At 33.8% G+C, this 19777-nt stretch overlaps 2 protein-coding genes and 1 long non-coding RNA gene across 4 annotated transcripts; all 3 read left to right on the plus strand.

Moving 5' to 3' along the window:
- The first annotated feature begins 1902 nt into the window (after nt 1–1902).
- LOC108458857 (putative HVA22-like protein g) lies at nt 1903–3700 on the plus strand. 2 transcript variants are annotated; one of them, XM_053026661.1, is made up of 8 exons: nt 1903–2011; nt 2109–2207; nt 2290–2367; nt 2493–2591; nt 2699–2755; nt 2842–2905; nt 2982–3239; nt 3316–3700. In XM_053026661.1, the coding sequence occupies exons 3-8, from the start codon at nt 2336–2338 to the stop codon at nt 3571–3573; spliced, it is 768 nt and encodes a 255-aa protein (XP_052882621.1). In that variant the 5' UTR covers nt 1903–2011; nt 2109–2207; nt 2290–2335; the 3' UTR covers nt 3574–3700. The 2 variants fall into 2 exon arrangements, with proteins under 2 accessions (XP_052882621.1, XP_017613743.1); XM_017758254.2 differs by having other exon boundaries at nt 3000–3239.
- A 1424-nt stretch (nt 3701–5124) lies between these two features.
- LOC108460586 (2-Cys peroxiredoxin BAS1, chloroplastic-like) lies at nt 5125–9443 on the plus strand. The gene is made up of 7 exons (XM_017760130.2): nt 5125–5444; nt 6053–6127; nt 6244–6325; nt 6413–6492; nt 7915–8040; nt 8762–8875; nt 9078–9443. Exons 1-7 carry the CDS (start codon nt 5241–5243, stop codon nt 9192–9194), a joined length of 798 nt encoding a protein of 265 aa, XP_017615619.1. The 5' UTR covers nt 5125–5240; the 3' UTR covers nt 9195–9443.
- Nucleotides 9444–15199: 5756 nt separating this feature from the next.
- On the plus strand, nt 15200–16835 carry LOC128291859 (uncharacterized). The gene is made up of 2 exons (XR_008281801.1): nt 15200–15237; nt 16330–16835. It is a non-coding gene; the product is annotated as an uncharacterized LOC128291859 (long non-coding RNA).
- The last annotated feature ends 2942 nt before the right edge of the window (nt 16836–19777 follow it).

Below are 19777 nucleotides of genomic sequence, written 5' to 3' on the forward strand. Positions count from 1 at the left end.
AAGGTTGTTTCTTTCTCTACCAGATAATTATTTATCTTCCACCACTTTCCAACAAATAGTTGTGGTCAAATTTTTCTCCAGAAAATATTTAAGAGACTCATGGCTAGTTTTGATCACAAAGAGACCAAACTTCAAGTAATGTCTCCACTTGGACACTGCCATTAAAATGACAAACTACAATTTTTTTCATAAATGGATAAGTCACATTTTTAGGCATTAAGTCCTTACTTAAGTAAGCAATTGCCCTTCCATCTTGAGAAATCACAACCCTTATCCTTCTTAAGCTAGCATCAATTTCGAAGTAGAAGGGTTTGTTAAACTTAGGCAAAACCAATACTGGAGCTCTGCACGTTGACTCTTTCAGCTTATTAAAAGTTACAATAGCTTCAAAATGCCATCGAAACCCTTGTTTTCTCAATAGATGAATCAATGGCTTGTTGGTTTCCCCAAAATTTCTAATAAACTTCATGTTGTAACCTATTAACCCAATAAACCCTCTCAAAGACTTCAATGTTTCTTGGTAGAGGCCACTTCTTCATTGCTTCAATCTTTTCTATATTACTAGAAGCCGCAGTAGGTAATATTACGTGGCTTAAATACTCCATCCATAGTTGTCTAAAAGAGACACGTGCTCTTCTTTGCAAAGGGTTGGTTAGACCTCAATATTTCAAGCACAAATTGTAAATGTTTCAAATGGATGCCCAAGTTAATTCTATCCACCAAATGTCATAAAAAGGAATAAGCACAATTTTTTTTTTCAAGTAGGGAGAAAATATGACATTCATAAGTGATTGAAAAGTAGCTAGTGCATTTGTTAAACCAAATGTGGCCATGATGAGTTCTAAATGCATTCTTTAGTATATATTCTTTTTTTAATTCTTATTTGCAATAATCAAACTTCATATCAATCCTCAAAAAGCATTTTGCGCCTACCAATTCATCTATAAATCCTCCGTAACAGGAATGGAGAATTTATCATTTACCATCAATTGCCTATAATCTATGCAGAGCTACTATCTTTTTCTTTAGTAATGAATTCCTCATAATAGGAATGAGGAATTCATCTATGTATACTGTTGGAGAGGGGATCCCAAGCTTTCCAAATCTTATAAACATAGTGAGACCTTACCCCCAACAGAAAATAGGTTAAAATGCCTTAGAACGTTTTGCATTGCACAGTTGAATCGTGACGTTACACATCTTGAAAAAATTTCTCATGTAGGTGCTCAACATCGAAATTTGCACCATAATTCTTGCTCTTTTGTACTTTTTTAATTAGTTTTAACTCCTCTAAAATTAATCATCGTGACGTTATACATCTTGAAAAAATTTCTCATGTAGGTGCGCAACATCGAAATTTGCACCATAATTCTTGCTCTTTTGTACTTTTTTGATACAATACTAAAGTACATTGCACTTTTAAAAGAGAATATAAATTTGAATATTAGGGACAACACATGTTTAAATATGAATTTTATATATATGGATGATGAATTTGGTAATGGATTTGCTAGTATAAAATTAGTTAATCTATATATATATATATGATTGATGGAAACCTCGCATTTAGTAATGGGTTTTTATACTCATGAGTGAGTTGGTACTATATCTCTGGTTTTTCTTAATTTAGTATTAAAATAATATATAATTAAATTAATAAATTTTAATATCCAATAATAGCATGGCTTTTTTGTCTTTTTCTTAATAAGAAAAATTACTCATAATATTTTTAAAGAAAATAATTAATGTGGATGTCCAAATTTTCAGAGTTTCTATATCAAAAGGCGAAGATAGCGGGAAGAGGAAAAGCATAACTACCAAACGGTAAAACCGTTCTTTTCCTTCTATTATTATCATGAATAAAACCAACTTATTAGTACCAAATGCTATAAATCCATCCATTTATCTATTCCGTTTTCAATATAAAAAATTCTATTACATTTCTTTCAATTTTTTTTTCTCCCCAGAATCAAACTGATCCTTTAGTTTTTATCATCAGTTTGTTTCAGAGGTTGTAAACTTATTTTAATCCTCAATTTCCAATTAACAAGCTTTTCTCTCTTTTCTTTTTCTGATTCTTTTCTTCTTTTTTTTTTTTTTATTTGCAGGGTTTTTGGTTTTTTAAACTTTCCTTATTTTTGGAGCCATACATCAGGAGACTTCATTAATTCATTTGGTGTTTCATCCTTTTTTGGTTTCGGAAACAGGTTTGGAATTGTGGGTTGTTGTCTTTTTCTTTTGTGTTTCGCCAATGTTTAATGAATAATAATCATTCAAAACTTTGCCCAGGAAAATTAGCACGGGTGATAGCAGAAAAAAAGAATAAATTAAAAAAATGTTGGGTGATTTCTTGAACAGATTGCTATTGTAAGTCATTGGCGGTTCCTCATTTTCCTTTTTAGTGTTGGCTTCATGTTAATAAATAATAAAGAAATGGTTGACTAGATTTTTGGAATAAGATGTTAATCATGGTAATTATGTTATAAATTCAGGTTGGTTTTTGGATATGCTTATCCAGCATTTGAGTGCTTTAAAATGGTGGAGAAGAACAGGGTTGAGATTGAAGAACTCAGATTTTGGTGTAAATACTGGTATCAAAATATGGGCCCCCTTCACATTGTCCCAACCAGACTATATTTATTTTGTGCAATTTGATTTAAAAAATAGTATTGATTTGTGGAACTCATGAAATTTGCAGGATCCTTGTGGCGTTTTTGACAATTATTGAGAGGATAACCGACATATTCGTTTCCTGGTATAAGATATAGTATAGGGTTATGGTTTTGTTTAACATTACAAATAGGGTTTAAATGAATAACATATATATGAATAATACTGAAGGTTGCCCATGTATGGCGAGATGAAGTTTGCATTCGTTATCTACCTATGGTATCCAAAAATCAAGGTAGTCATCGAATCGTAGAGGGAATTCATTTCATTGACCCCTTTTCCTTGCGCAAATCTTTAAACTCAATTCACAGTTATATGACAAAATGCAGGGAACCAATTTTGTGTACGATACCTTCGTGCGGCCATACGTGGCGAAACATGAAACAGAAGTGGATCGAAAGATCATGGAGATGAGAGCTCGAGCATGGAACGTGTTTATGCATTACTGGTCAAACTGCTCAGAAATGGGGTTGACTAAATTCTTCGAAATGTTCCAATATTTAGCAGGTCAGTCTGCAAAGCTCAATCAAGCTGTCAAGCAAGTCAATCATGTCGATCAAGTCCATAAGGTAACCATCCCTACCACCATTTCTTAGCTTTGAAATGAAAATTATGTCAAATGCGTTCATGTTTCTTTTTCTGTAGAAATCTGATGATCGAAGTCTAAACGTTCCACCGCCACCGTCTCCAAATGGTTTACGGAGTCCGATGGCGAGGAACAAGGCTTGGAGTTCAGCAGCGATAAACCGAGTCAACTCACCCAGGTTCAGTCAATCCCAAGAGGACACCAGCCCAACGGAGTACGAGTTCGACAACGATGATGACTCGATTCCCTATTCCCCAAGTAACTCTAGGCTCCAACAGGCTCGTCTCAAGCTCCGCCGCACCAAAACACAAAATTAATTTAATTTGTAATAAAACAAACCAAATTTGTACGAAGATTTTTTTGTTTATTGAATACCAAGTCCGAAATCCCACTCATCATTTTTTCCCCTCTCCGTATAATAATATATTATGTTTTTATTCAAAATTATGTTCATCGAGTTAGAAAGCTTTTTTTGTTGGAAGTTTTGTGTCTTGGGCATAAGGTGCAAATTTTTTTTTTTAAAAAAAATGCTTCTCTAAATGTATGCCCTTTTGTACGTGTTATAATATATAAAACATGCAGATTTCGTGATTGTGTCTTGTCTATTTACTCCGTTTTGGGTGGACAATAGTCAATTTAACTAAAAGATATATATGCAAAGGTAGAATGAATTAGGGTGAAGGATGTTAAAAAAGACAATGAAGAAAGCAGTGGATAAGTCACAACCCAATGAGTGAACTGTAGGATAATATGATGTAACTAAAGTTTGTTGTAACACTCTATATCCGACTTGATTTAACATATTTAAATATAAATTATCATGATATTTACATACTTAACAACATTTTACAATCTACAAAAACTATATTAAAAGTACCACTTATCTTTATAAAATCTATTCTAAGTCAATAGATTTGAATAATACATTTATCGTTTGTCACAAACTTTAAAGATAAAATAAAACCTTAAAATAAAGTGTTTGATAGACATATTCATAACGTATCTTACTACTTGTCGCTTGAAAAACATATTCTATGTCTCTCTGTATGCATAATATTGCCCTCGGTCTACCAACATAGCGCATCATTGGCTTGGTCCTTCCTGGCACACTGGTTCAGTTCTCAGACCTGCATACCAAAAGACGCATATAAGTTCAAAGAAACTTAGTGGGTCTTACTCATTATTACCTTTTTACGGGGTCGTAGAATATTTTGAATCAAGGGTTTGGGTTCTTTCTTAGACTTTGGTGAATACTTTTCTGATTCTTGGTTAACAAATAGCTATGTGTCAACCTCTACAATTAACCACCTTTTATACTTTTCGCCCAATTAATGGATCACATGCTTCACCCTATAATTCGAATCTCATTACATACTTTCTTTGCAGAAGGTAGTTGAATGTACTCCTCAGAATGATATTCAACAAATGTTATTCTTGACGGATTCTTCTACAGGACTCAACAATTATCAGGACACCAATTACATCATATCTTTAGATTAATCTAGGCAACTAGACTTATTTAGAAGAATATAGCATTTCAATCCAAACAATAGAATCCCAGATAATATCTTGGATATGCCCAAGTTTGTTTCCGCCAAAAATAATACAATTTTCCTTCCAAAAATACTTTTTTACTTAAAAGTGTTTTTTTTTTAATTACTAAACATATTTAATTATTATGCAAAGTTGATTTTATATATTTTCTGTGTTTGAGGAAGAAGTTGGTAAATTGGGCTAAGAGCCCAAAAGTAAAAGAAAACGAAGGCAAAATGAGGTTGTGTAAGCTCGGCTTGAGTTCACAGACCAAAATATGTGGAGTGAGGAGTGAGTGGGTAAGGCAACAAATATACCCCCCCCCCCCCCCCCAATCACTGACCAAACCCCAACTGTCCACTTATTTATCTTCTTATCCACTTCCCTCTGGTATTTCATTTATCCCTCGCCCATATTCTCTTTCACTGCAAACTGTGAGCGAGTGAGTGAGATGGCTTGCTCAGCTACTTCATCGGCCGCGGCTCTCATCTCCTCTAAGCCAAGGGCTTTCTCCTCCAATTCCAAGCCCTTCTCCCAATCCCTTTCTCTCCCCAATCCCTTCACTGGTCTCCCTGCCCCTCTCCTTTCTCGTCCCGCCTCCTTTTCCCTCTCCCGCGCCTCCCCTTCTCGCAAGTCTTTCGTCGTCAAAGCCACCGTATGTTTTTCTCTTCCCCTTTTCGCTTTTTCTATTCATGTTTCTACTAATTTTTAAATGGTTTAATTTAGACTGGAAAGGGAATGTGACATTTACTTTGTTTTAATGACTTTCTTTTATTAATATCAACAATTGTAAACATAATGTATTAGGATGTCTCTGGGCTTTAGTTATTTTTACAAAGGATTTTTTTAGAATGTATTTCAGAGTGTGGAATTTGGATCTGGTTTCGATTTTAATACAAAGATGGAAAAAATTAGTATTGCCAAGGAATAGCGCCGTAAATGTGGGTCTATGACTCCATTGTAAAGGCAAAATAGGAAGCCAAAGCTAACTCCATTTGGTGAGTTTTGTTGGGGGCTCCAAATGAAAATGGATATCTATATCATTTAGTTTAAAATGAATTAGTTTGTTGTCAATAAACATTTTAGCAATTTGGAGAAAGGAAAAAGAAGAAAGAGGAGCAAATTATGTTAAGTGAAATTCAGAATTAATTTTGAGATATGTTTATTCTAAACGAATTCTGAATGTTTTGATGGTGAACTATTTCTTTATCCACATAATTTCCCATGTATGATTCGGTTTCATATTGCGCGCATCTCTTTCAGAGTGAGCTTCCATTGGTGGGAAATCCTGCCCCTGATTTTGAGGCTGAGGCCGTCTTTGACCAGGAGTTCATTAAGGTATCTTATGTGGATATTGTTCTCAAGTATAGGCACTTAAATAAAATTTTCCCTCTTTTGTTATGATTACATATGTTTTTTCCAATTCTATTCTTAACTATGCATTATTCTTTCAGGTCAAGCTCTCCGAATACATTGGGAAGAAATATGTGATTCTCTTCTTTTACCCGCTGGACTTCACATTTGTTTGCCCCACAGGTGTCTTTCACCCTGAACAACTAGCCTAATAGTTTTCTATGATATTAGAGTCTCATTTTCACCTCCTAAAATGCTTCCTGCTTGCAGAGATTACTGCTTTCAGTGACCGCTATGAAGAATTTGAGAAGCTAAACACCGAAATATTAGGTGTTTCTATTGACAGTGTGGTAAGGTCCTTGCTTTATAGCAAAAAATGTTTATACCTCTCTGCCTATATTAAAGTTTAGTAGTTTCCTTCAGGCGCGGAAGATTCTTAAAGGAATGCTTATGTCTTCATTGTAGCTTTACGTAGTTTGCAGGTTCATTATTCTTAGACCCACCACAGTGATGATATAAGCAATGCAAAATTGCAAATCTCTATGACCATGTATCCTAAAAATTAGTCAAGCGCACAAGGTAAGAGATAACTAACCACCAAATGCAGCATAAATTTATTCAAGGCAAAAAGACACATCCAAAATAAAGACACCAAGTTGCCATTGTCCTATCAAAGATGATATGGAATCTCAAGATTTAAATTCTAGTTTTAGGGTTTAGTCTTGATTTGGTTTGAAATTGATGCTTCGGTTCAGATCTGGAATTAACAAGGAAAAGTAAGTCAAATTTCTAATTAAGAGTGAAAAGAAAAAAGAACTAAAAAAAATAAAAAAGAAGAAGGATTAAGGAAGAAGAATCCGGATTTGGAATGGAGTACATATATAATTCGGCATTGAATGCAAATCCTAGATGCCAACTTGAACAACCTGAAATCAATAAGAATCCGAACTAGAGTTAAATTATAAAAAAAGTAAATGAAATCAGAAATAAAAGAAAGAATTAGGGTGTGGAGAATTTAGCTGAGGATGAATTTTTGGGGCTTGAATAAACAATTATATTTGGTCACCCTTTACAAAGACTCTTACTTTGACTCAAAACACTTCTGGAAAGTTGTAGAAATTTATAGAGATCGATGTTTCTATCTGGCCAAGCAATGGTGTTCTGAATACTATTTTCCTCGTTAAGATATGTTGCTACCATACTGCACTCTAAATTTCGTGAAGTAATTGTTTTATCTATATTCTTATGTTTTATACACTATATTTTTTTTCTGCAAGTCTCGAAGATTTGTGCAGCCTTGATGAAATGCTAAGCTCTTGCCTTTTTACCTGGGTGAAATGCTACATCATGGTGGCAAGCATTTTAGATCGGACAAAGAGAGGTGTTTAATAGGAAATGAAAATCAATGGAAAATGTTGGTGTTCTAGTTGCGAAAAAAATTCTTCAATCAACAACATATTAGTGATCTGCAACAATTTAGTATCTGTTACTTAAAACTATCTTGAAGTTGTGTAATTTTACCATTAGTGCTGCTTCCCTTCTTATCTATTATGCTTAGTTGGTTTTGCATGTTTGCAGTTGATGCTTTGCATCTTTATTTTTATCTTGGAATCTAGATAATATTTATGTTTATCATAGCTTTGGTAATACATTTCTAGTAGCAACTGTATTTGTAATTAGCTGATAATGTTTACTTTGTTGCATTCAAATTAATATTATGTTTTTTGCATTCAAGGGAAACGAAACTTAAATCTCACCTTGTTGTGATGCAGTTCTCTCACCTTGCCTGGGTTCAAACAGATAGAAAGTCAGGTGGTCTTGGTGATTTGAAGTATCCTCTTGTATCTGATGTCACGAAGACAATTGCCAAATCCTATGGAGTTTTGATTCCTGATCAGGTTTGTTAACCTCGTGTTGCTAGCATCTAATGCTGAATGAGCAAAGCATCATTTATTCGTTAAATTTTTTAGTATGTACCGTGCTCCTGAATACCACTCTTACATACCTATATATCTAGTATTTCTTAACCCTTAGGGTTTGATTCATTCATCAAAATGCTTCCTTAGAATTGATTTTTCCTTCTTTTGGGGGTTAAATCACTTTTTGGGCCCTGAACTTGACAACTTTTCCCACATTGGGGTTTAAACTCTTTTTTTTTTTGTTCCAAGTTAGGCCCTGAACTTGGCAGTTGTTCCCACTTTAGGACTTGAACCTTTTTTTTTGTTCAAATAAGTCCTTGAAAACCCTAAATTTCAGGCCCAATACGTGAACAATTGCCAAGCTCAGTGATTAACTTGGACAAAAAAAGTTCAAGCCCCAATGTGGGAACAATTACCAAGTTCAGGGCTTAACATGGACCAAAAAAAAGTTCAGGCCCTAAAGTGGAAAAAGCTGCCAAGTTGGGGGGTGGGGGAGTTGTTTGGTAAACCTAGAAAATTATGATCAAATGTAAGGGAAAAAGAAAACACTTGATAATTAGAGATTCTAAAGTTTCTTTCTAGAACCATGACTTCTGGCTCACTCATTCTATCATCTTTAACTATACTTTCCCCCGAAGTGAGTACTTTGTTGTAAATATGTTTTCCAATATTGTTCTTACAAATTCATTATGGATGTCAGGGAATTGCATTGAGAGGGCTTTTCATTATAGATAAAGAGGGAATTATCCAGCACTCCACTATCAACAATCTTGCTATTGGACGGAGCGTAGATGAAACAATGAGGACTCTCCAGGTACTTATAATTTCCTAGACTGGTATTGCACTTGACTAAGTTCCATTTGGGTGCATAGATCATGTGCCATTTATATGGCTCACTGTGAGCATCCAAATGGGTTGTAATGGTTGAAATTTAAGGTTTTGCGTGTTACTTCATGGGGAAAGTTTCCGTCTGGCATGTATCGTCTTATAATTTGCCTATAACTGCTGTCCTGCAGGCCTTGCAGTATGTGCAGGAAAATCCAGATGAAGTATGCCCAGCTGGGTGGAAACCCGGAGAGAAATCCATGAAACCTGACCCTAAGCTCAGCAAGGATTACTTTGCAGCAATTTGAGGTATAGCCTAGAAGGCAGAAGGTATGTGTTGCGTCCATTAGGATTGACTAAATGAGTTTTTGTTTTTCAATGTTTCTTTTTTGTTTTAATGAACTGCTTAGCCTTGGATGGTAACATAAAAGTATGGAGAAATAATCAAATATTGATGTTTGGATTGTGTCTTTTGTATCTTCAAAGGCTGAAGCATAATAATCTTCCTGTCTGGACTGCCTGCATGATGATTTTTCTACTATTTTTTGTTAAAAGAAGCTTCCTTGGATAGTGCTGATCATATTTGGGTTGACTGCTAACAAATATCTTGATGTGGGATTTTACACGCATCTAATCGTACCCCCCTTTTAAGTAATCAAAACTCCATAAGTTGGACCAACAACCAGTCATGTGTCTCACGTTATATTCACCATTATTATATATGGTGGGTTTTTATATAACAACCCATTTCTCCCCAAAAATGGGCATTATTATTTTTATATAAAAAAACTACAACATTGTTTTTTATTTTTTTTTTCATTTAATGTTTTGGTTGTTAAGGATGCCGCTATGTTTATTATTTGCATGGATTATGGCATTAATTAATTCTTTTATTCTCCATATCCATAGCACTTTCTAATGATCCACACTTGATTCTGTTCCAATAATTTTGCAATCATCCATCGCTGACATTTGGGTTTTGTTTTTTAATTATTAGAACATGGTCTACTTAATGTAACATATTAAGGGAAATATTGTAATTATGATTATTACGATGATGGAGAACAGGGCATATACTTTAGAAAAATGAATTAATTTTGTTTGTCAAAAATATTAAAAGTATATTATTTTAAATTTTATCTACTTTGTTATTTAGCCTAGCTAAATAAATTCAAGCTTAAATCAATTATAAAAATGAACGTAAAACCTTTAATTAAAATCAAAGGTTATAGTCAATCTAATAAAATACAATAATAGAAATAACAAATTAGTGTTTCGACTACTTGTTTTGTCAAGTATTCACGGATTCAGTTCATGTTGCTTTCATTCATTTTATATAAATTTTAAAAATTTTAATTTTACTAATAAAATAAATAAAATCCAAATCCAAATTTTTAGGCTTTTATATAATGTAAGTTAAATATGGAATGAAATCTAAATCTAAATTTTCATATATTCATATTCCCAAACATAACATTACAAATATTTTAATTGCATATAATAATGAAGAAAATGAATGAACTTTGATATTTAAAAGGAGTCAATGATAATCAAGTGTTGGTTATTTCAATAACTAAGACTTCAAATTTGTTTTGAGTATTATTGATCTGGCAATGATTGAATTAGTTTACTATTCAAACCCAAAAGATTGATCGAAATTTCATAAACTTTATCATATTCGAAAATACCTTTTTTTTTCCTTTTCGAACTGTTGCAATCCAAATTATATATTTTCAAAGTCATGAATTTTCCTTTCCATTAAGGTGCATATACCGAAAATTCAAGAGGAAATCCTTGATCAACAGAAATTTGCTCCAAAGATTTGGGGAAAACGTTAAGGGTATGTTTGGGGAGAAATTTTGTTTTCAAAATTCTAAAAATGAATTTATTTGTTTGGATAATATGTAACACCCCAAACCCGGCCTAAACGTTATGGTCGAATCTAGAGGTGTCACAAAGAATGAGTTTTGATAACGAAATTTATAAAAAAAAAACCATTTCAGTTTTTCAACTTTCTTTTTTTTTTTTTTTTGCTTTTATATATTGTCAAAACGTTTGTTTAGTTAATTAATTTTCCTTAGACGTGTTTATAAGCAGAAGCTTACAAAAAAACTGTTGTATATCAAGAAGGCAGTTCGTGTTTTTAGGAAACTTTGTTTTAATAAAAACCGTATTTTTAGTGAGTTATCCAAACAACATATTTAAGCAAAAATCCAAATCTCAAAATCAAATCAACAGTCCAAAGAATCCAATTAATACAAAACTCCCAGAAATAATCTTTAAGAATATAAAACCTTTAATTAAATTCAGTTCGTATACTAGTGGTCACCACAAGACTCCGCCGCACCGACCCTTTTAAGTCTGTGGATTACTTGTATAGAACAGACAAACAGAGGTAAGTTTACGTAAACTCAGTGCGTAACCCAACAGAAGTAGACATGCAAACATGCAGAAAACTCACATACAATCAGATACAGATTCGGGCTCATGCCCATTTCAGATTCAGATAACAGAGTCAGATATACAGATCAGATAATCATAATCCTACCCCCATCCTCTACACACCAACTCCAACCATCTCATCACACCACCCAACCCTACACACCATATCGTGCCATTATGACATATATCAAATAATATGCAGCCAAGCTGCTAGAATATAGGCGATGATCGCTATATAGAACACTTCCTCCGCATATACAAATCCCACCCCAAAACAGATACAGAAATATCAGATTAAACGTGCTCAACATACTTATATACATATAATGGAATAATCGGACATGTATAGCATTATAATATTCAGAATAGAAAATCTGACTATCAGATCTACAGTTTTAGGGTTTGGTTAGCCCTTAACCTTACCAACCCTATAGTAGGCCTATAGTCGATCGGAATGACCTGTGTGGACCGACACGCTCAGATTGGCCTTCCCCGTGTGGCCCACAAGGCCTGACCCAAAACCCACATGCTCGTGTGGCATACCCGTGTGAGCCCACACTCCTAACTTGGCCTAGCCCGTATGGCTTACAAGGCCACACTCCAGCCACCACATGGCCGTGTCTTGTGCACGGCCATGCCTTGTCAACCACACGGCTGTGTGTGACCACACGACATAGGTGGCCACACGACATGGGTGGCCACACGCCCGTGTGGCGACAACAGAACAGTTTTTTGGCTTTTGCCAAAACTCGTTTTTCTGCGTTTCAAGTACACACCTCTTACGATTATGATGCAAAAGTACTTCCAACCCTCCGGAACCTAAAAATAGAATGCCTACAACAAATTTAGCCATCGATTAATAGACCCCTCAAATCTAAATCGAGTAATGCGAACTCACTTACAGTCTACACCCCGTTCACTTGCACAGATTTGATCGTTGAAAAGAAGCTGGTGTTTCCACCACTTCTCCTACACAAAAGATACAACAAGGATTCAACCTGCAGAAATCAAACGATAAAAGAATGCAAACGCAAGCCCATTTACCGATTACACCAAAACCAAACGTTCGAAACGCACAAAAACAAGGGTTAGAGGGAGAGTCAAAGAATGGAAGAAAAGAATTAAATCCTCCGTCAGAGAGTAAATGAGACAAAATGAAATTAAGGATTTTTATTTGTTTGGGAAGATAAATAACGTAAAAAAGAACCAAGGAATTTTGGGAAATCATTAAAAATAAAATAAAATCTGATATGATAACATATCCCTAAATTTTCTCAATTACAACTACCCACTACTCAGAATTCTAATACAACTGAAACTCAAACACAAAACCGAGCAAAAATAATACCCATGCTTGTGCAGGGATTCGAACATAGGACCTAACAGAATACAAATAGATGCTTAACCAATGAACCAGCAGGCTATTCTTATATGGATTAACAAACAATTTTATAAAAACCCATTCAACAAATGTAAGGCTAGGATTAGAAAAAAATAATAAAATTGGCAAAGATGAGACTAGAACCCAAGACCTCTCACACACACTCAGAACATTTAACTGTTGAAGCAGACAGATATTTGTGTTAGATATATACAGAAAAAAAGGGATAAATTAATTAGGGCGTTGCAACTCTGCCCCCTAAAAGAAATTTTGACCTCGAAATTTTTCTGATCAGGATAGATGAGGATACAGCTGACGCATCGAGTCTTCAGGTTCCCACGTGGCTTCCTGAGTGCCATGATTCTGCCACAGTACTTCACTAATGGTATGAACTTCCTCCTCAAAACTTTAATATCGCGTCTAAAATATGAACTGGCTCCTCCTCAAAAGTCAAATTTGGTCTAACCTCGATCTCCTCAATAGAGACAACGTGAGATGGATCAGACCGGTACCGCCTCAACATCGAGACGTGAAACACATCATGAATACGGTCCAACTCTGGAGGTAACTCTGACTGATAAGCGATTGGTCCCACACGCTTCAAAATTCGATACAGCCTAATAAATCTAGGGCTCAACTTGCCCTTACAACCGAATCTCAAGACCTTCTTCCACGGAAAAACCTTAAGAAACACAAAATCACCCACAGAATACTCAATATCTCGTCTCTTCAGATATGCATAAAACTTCTGTCTATCAGAAGCCACCTTCAGACGATCCCAAATCTATCTAATCATATCTTCGGGCTCAGAAACCAACTCAAGACCCAAAACCCAACGCTCTCCCAACACTGTCCAACATAGTGGAGTACGACATTTATGACCATACAAAGCCTTACGAGGTGCCATCTGAATGTTAGAGTGGAAATTGTTATTGTAGGTGAACTCAGCTAGCGGCAGACAATCCTCCCAACTACCTCGGAATCAATTACACAACTCCGAAGCATATCCTTCAGTATCTGAATCACCCTCTTAGATTGACCATTGGTCTGAGGATGGAACGTAGTACTAAAGCCCAATCTCAAACCCAGAGTCTCATGTAATTTCTTCTAGAACCGAAAAGTGAAGAGAGGATCCCTATCAGAAATTATCGATGCAGGAACCCCATGCAATCTTACAATCTCAGAAATATACAACTTGGCTAACTTCTGCACAGAAAAGTCCGTCCAAACTGGAATAAAATAAACAGACTTGGTCAATAGATCCACAATTACCCAAACAGAGTCGTTCTTAATGGGTGTCAAGGGAAACCCACTTACGAAGTTCATCGTTACTCGTTCCCATTTCCATAAGAGAATCTTAACAGGCTATAACAAGCCCGAAGACAACTGATACTCAGCCTTAACTTGTTGACACGTCAAACAACGAGCAACGAAATTCGTAACCTCACGCTTCAAACCTAGCCACCAATATGACTCACAAAGGTCGCGGTGCATTTTATTACCACTGGGATGCATAGTATAAGGGTGTAATAGCCCGATTTTGGCCTAGTCAAAATAGTGGTTTCGGGACCACAAATTCGACGAGAAAAAAATTATTTTTATTATATTTTTATGGTATACAATTTCACAGAATGATTTCATGAAAATTTTATTTGAAAATTTCGATGTTTGGGCACTCAATTTAGTCAAAAGGACTAAATCGTAAAAAGTGTAAAACTTGAGTTCTAGAAGCTAGAGGTGTCTAATTGCTATGAAATTTTACATTGGAGGTCCTTAAATGGTAATTAGACCATTGGTTAATTTTTTGGACAAAAATGGACATGAAATATGTGAAATAGAATATTTTTAAATTAGGGACATTTTGGTTATTTAGTAATTAAAATGAATTAAAAACAAAATTAAAAGCCAATTTTTGTCCATCTTCAACCCGATGGTCAAATTTCACAAGGGGAAACCATGAATAGGGTTTTTCAAGCTTCCAAGCTCGATTGTAAGTCCGTTCTAGCCCCGTTTTTAATGATTTTCATGTTTTTAAAATCCTTGTAACAAAATCTATCTATTTCTACCACTAATTTGAGATATAGTTAAAGTATAGGGTTTTGACACATGATGAATATGTGTGTATTTTTGTGTTTAATGGTAGAAAATTCATGTTTATGGTTAGAGAAATGACTTTTACTAAGTGATTTTCGGTGAAAATGCTTAAAATGACTAATTTGTAAAAGTTAAAATATGTCATAAAAGTGTGATTTAATGAAAAATGTGGACTTATATAAGTATAAAAGAGGTTCGGCTAGGAATTGAATAAAATTTATTTTTCGAGCTTAGGGGCAAAAATATAAATATGTCAAACTTTAGGGGCAAAAATGTAATTTTCCATAATATGATTTTTGGGTCACATTGAATAATGTGACTAATAAGTGAGCTAAATTTGATATTATAGATCAAGAAAAACGAGATTCGGGCCTAGAACGAGGAAAAAACAAGTATTTGACTATTAAGTCCTTTCCACCATTTTTGGTATCGAGGTAAGTTTGTATGTGAATAATGCAATGCTATATTTATGTTTTAAATTGCTTTAATATTATATTATTTATATTATTAATATTATGAGCAAGTTCGATAATGCCAAGATAACGAAAAAGTCCCGGTTGAACCTTAGGAATAGATAGGATACAAATGTCATGACATTAGGGTTATGTGTGATTTCGTGTAAGACCATATTTGGGATACGATATCGATATGTGATTTTTTGTAAGACCATGTCTAGGACATGGCATCGATATGAGACATCATGTAAGACCATAGCTAGGCTATCGACATTGATATGTAATTCCATGTAAGACTATACCTGGGATATGACATTGGCATCTTACTATATGTATGAGGTTTCCCGGGCATCCTTTAGTATTCCAAGTGGTTCAATGGGTAATTCAAAGATTATGTCATAAATGTGAAAAGATATAACTGTGTTACAAGTTCGTATAGGTATGTACGTAAAGTTTATAATCATTAGCTTCATGATATTATGAGTTCATGATCATTATGAAAGTGACCTTAAGTTAATTCTTATGAATAAGTATTTATGTTGATGATGTGTAAATTCATGGTAAATTCAATTGAGAATCATGTGTTATGATTTTGAGCTATATCAAATTGAGAGATAAGATATTTAGTTCACTTGATTTGTGATTCATTGGATATGTGTAAAAAATGAAAGATTTGCATAATTGCCTATTAAAATGGTTATGAAAGTATGTGAAGTTAAGAGTTTAAATCATTGAAAGATGTTAAGCTTTGGGCTTGAAAATATGAATACGCATAATTAATGTGCATGTTACTATGAGGCTTGAAATGATTTGTTAATGATTATTGTGGTATGTTATATTGGAGAGGTTACGATCGTTTGGAAAATGTTAAGATGTATTAAATTATGCTTATAAATTAAAAGGGGTAAGCATTGTGATTGAGTAAGTTATGGCTATGAAGATTTAATGACGTTTATGTTATGTTATGTTATGTTTGTTGTATGAAAAATGTAAGACTATTGTTTCTTATTATTTGCGTATGAACTTCCTAAGCTTTGTAGCTTACTTCCCTTCCTTTCTCATATCTTATAGGGTTGTATGCTAGCACGAGTTGGAGATTGCCGGAGATGCCATCACACTATCAAGCTATCATGTTGGGTAAATAAACACAAACCCTTGAGTCTATGGCACGTATAGGGACTTAGTCATTTTGTGTATGTGTCATTATGATATGGCCAAATGTATTGGCTTGTAATGATTAAGGATTTGATTTGGTATGTAGCCACATAAAATTGGCTTATATTGGCTAATGAGTTGCAAGCATATTAATTACTCATATGCCTATACCAATATCATTGTGTGATGTGGTTTATAATGGTATGTTAATGAAATTAGACTAGATGATACATGTGGGAAGTTGTTATGTTGAAGGTGACTGGGTATGTGTGGACTTGATAAAGTATGATGTTATGAGCATGTATATGAAGGTAAGGAAATGATATGTTTAAGTCTTTATTGGTGATGTATAGGTTAAATTGGCCAATGAATGGCATGTAAATATTCGATAATGACTAGCTATTGGAATGGCTAATTATGGATATGCTTTGGTGTTTTGTATGTCTAAATGAAAATTAATACAAAGAAATCATGAAAGAGTAAAATTAGCAAACAGTTTTGGACAACAACAGTAGTACAACTTTGAAAAATCACCAAAAATGTGGAAATCAAATTAGAGGTTGAATAAAATATGAAATTAAAGCTATTGGGTCTAGTTTTACATAGAAGAAATGTAACACCCCTAACCAGTATCCATCACCGGAATGGGGTTACGAGGCATTACCGATCATAAGACAATTCAAAATAGAGTTTCATTACAAAGTAAGTCATCTAATAAAATTTTTAAACCAAACTAACATATTTTGATTATACCATTTATCTAATTATTCGAATTACTATTAACTCAACATAAACAAATAATCATAGAAATTAAATGCTTAACTTATAACCTAATATACTTTATTTCATACTCAAAACATATATGCAATCTTAATATCTAAAGCATTCAAATGATTATTATAAGAAATAATCTATCAACTTCAATTTATATGCACCTACTTTAGTTAGTAAAATCATACATCATCACGTCCATTTCATAAATACATTACTAAACATTTTACAAATAAATGTCTAAGCATATTCGTGTATATATATATCATTATAATCCACCAATAAGTTACTCACAAAACCAGTAAAACATGATCTTATCATTTTGTTCAAACCGATTATAAATGCATTATATAAAAATCATATTGTTCATATGGTCATTTATCTCATTGCATCAATCGAATATAATCATGCTATTGTCAAGGTTTCATTTTCTTCATTTTACCCTATTACTTCATAGGCATATATCTTATCAAGAAAATGAATTAACATACACATATACCAACCTTAATATAAATGCATATATATATTTATAAGTTCAACTAACAAAGCATAACCGAACATATTAGCACATATCTTTACCAACAACCCAATTTCCAATTATAAGTCTAAATTCCAATATGTCAGACTTACCATAACAAACAAAACATAAATTATACATATCATTAATCATAAGTGAACATCGAATTTACCCCATGCATATATCTTGAATTTTGACCTAACTAATACTGATATACCTAATCTAAATTAACAACCATTATTTATCCTATGGCTGAAACACATAAACAACTCCACAATAACATGTACTTTGAATACACTTTCAATATAGATTCAAACAAAGACCGAATGCTTATACAACCATTAGCATTATAACCAACCATATTTCACAAGAATATATATATAAGAGCCGAAACACCAAAATCATGAACAAGCATAACCATCATCGAGATGAAGCATTAAATCCAAGAATATCAAAGTATTAAGCCATTTTCACATGGCTCATGATTACATTAACCAAAATCAAACTTCTCAAAATATAATCTAGCCTATACATGCCATAATTCTAGAAATTCAGCTTGTAAAATACCGAAGATAGTCGATAGACTTTGCTGACGATCCCCGAGCTTGTAACTTGAATCCAAAATCTATAGAAAGAAACAAACATACACACACAGAGTAAGCTTTAATAGCTTAGTAAGTTATAAGCAAATGAACAACTTAATTTAACTAAACAAAATTATAATAATATAACCACATTTGATCTCAAGCTTTAAGTTTCATATATATAATCATGTACTTTATAGATGAAAATAATGTTAGCCGAATATACATATGTCTAAAACAAATCTTCATACACTTTTAAAATCATATTATCAATGCATAAAGCTAAATCTTTAAACACTTGTTTACATATACTCATTAATCATATACTCATTAATCAAACCTTAATATCACATAATTACACTTAACTTGTGATCGAATATACTTCACAATTACTCACAAATTCAAACTAACATCATACATATGTTTTGTATCACATATCAAATAAACAACTTACCTTATTTTCAAATAGGTAATCAACTACCACATACCTGGTCACTTAGCCTGATTTATGCATTTGTTGTGACAGCCCAAAATAGACCCTAGCCGGAATGTGGTTTCGGGACCACAAAACCGAGGCATAACAATAATTAAAAATTTATTTCGATGCCTATAATATGTGTGTATTCATGTATGACATTTTTTGATGATTGATTTAGTGTTATAAAGGTGAATTCCACTAGAAAGGACTTAGTAGTGAACTTTGAAAATACGATAGGGAAAGGGTGATGACTAATTAAAGCATGCATGCAAAATAATGGACTTGCATGTCAAATTCCCCCTTTTTACAAGTGATGGCCGGCCATGACAAAGAGATATGGGTTAAACATGTCATGAAACATGTTTTGTTGGGCCTTAGGGAGAAATAGTAAACAAATAGGCATGGGTAAGAAAAGAATGAAAAAAAATGTGTGAGAGAGTAGCATACCCCATTGCCGTGCAACCAAGAAGAAAAGAAAACAAAAAAAAATTTGTTCATGCTTGCTCTCTCCTTTTGGCCAAAAATACTAAGAGGAAGAAGGATTTTGCTTCATTTCCTTTGTTTAGAAGAGATCTAGAAGGTGATTTGGCTAAATTTGCATCAAGAGTAAGGTATGTATGAGGTTGTGTTGGGAGTTTCATGCATGTTTTGGTTGCTAATTTGATGTGCATGTTAGCCATGGCTCAAATCTTTGTTATGCCATGGAAATGGCATTTGGCCAAAGTTGTTATGGTGATAAAGCCATTGCATGCTAAGTGTGAAGCTTGATGATGATGCATGCAATGATGGATTGTCTACTCATGAGTAAGATTTTGAGCTTTCTTTTGTTTTATCATGATTGAAGTTGAAAAGGAGCATGATTGTCATATTCGCCATGATGCATTCTTGAGCATGATTCATGCTTCTTGCATGTTAGTTAAAATTTGTGTTTTGGATGGCTATGGACACCTTGAAATTGCCATGCTCATATATGCATATATATGATTGCACATTATGTTTTGGTTATGAACTAAG

Source organism: Gossypium arboreum, chromosome 4, assembly GCF_025698485.1.
Source record: "Gossypium arboreum isolate Shixiya-1 chromosome 4, ASM2569848v2, whole genome shotgun sequence".
Lineage (NCBI taxonomy): Eukaryota > Viridiplantae > Streptophyta > Magnoliopsida > Malvales > Malvaceae > Gossypium > Gossypium arboreum.

Coding starts and splice junctions, on each gene's coding strand:
- LOC108458857 (XM_053026661.1), top strand. CDS start 2,336: ATGTTGGGTGATTTCTTGAACAGATTGCTATT. Junction 2,368..2,492: donor TTCTTGAACAGATTGCTATT/GTAAGTCATTGG, acceptor TTATAAATTCAG/GTTGGTTTTTGGATATGCTT. Junction 2,592..2,698: donor AGATTTTGGTGTAAATACTG/GTATCAAAATAT, acceptor TGAAATTTGCAG/GATCCTTGTGGCGTTTTTGA.
- LOC108460586 (XM_017760130.2), top strand. CDS start 5,241: ATGGCTTGCTCAGCTACTTCATCGGCCGCGGCTCTCATCTCCTCTAAG. Junction 6,493..7,914: donor GTGTTTCTATTGACAGTGTG/GTAAGGTCCTTG, acceptor GTTGTGATGCAG/TTCTCTCACCTTGCCTGGGT. Junction 8,041..8,761: donor GAGTTTTGATTCCTGATCAG/GTTTGTTAACCT, acceptor TATGGATGTCAG/GGAATTGCATTGAGAGGGCT.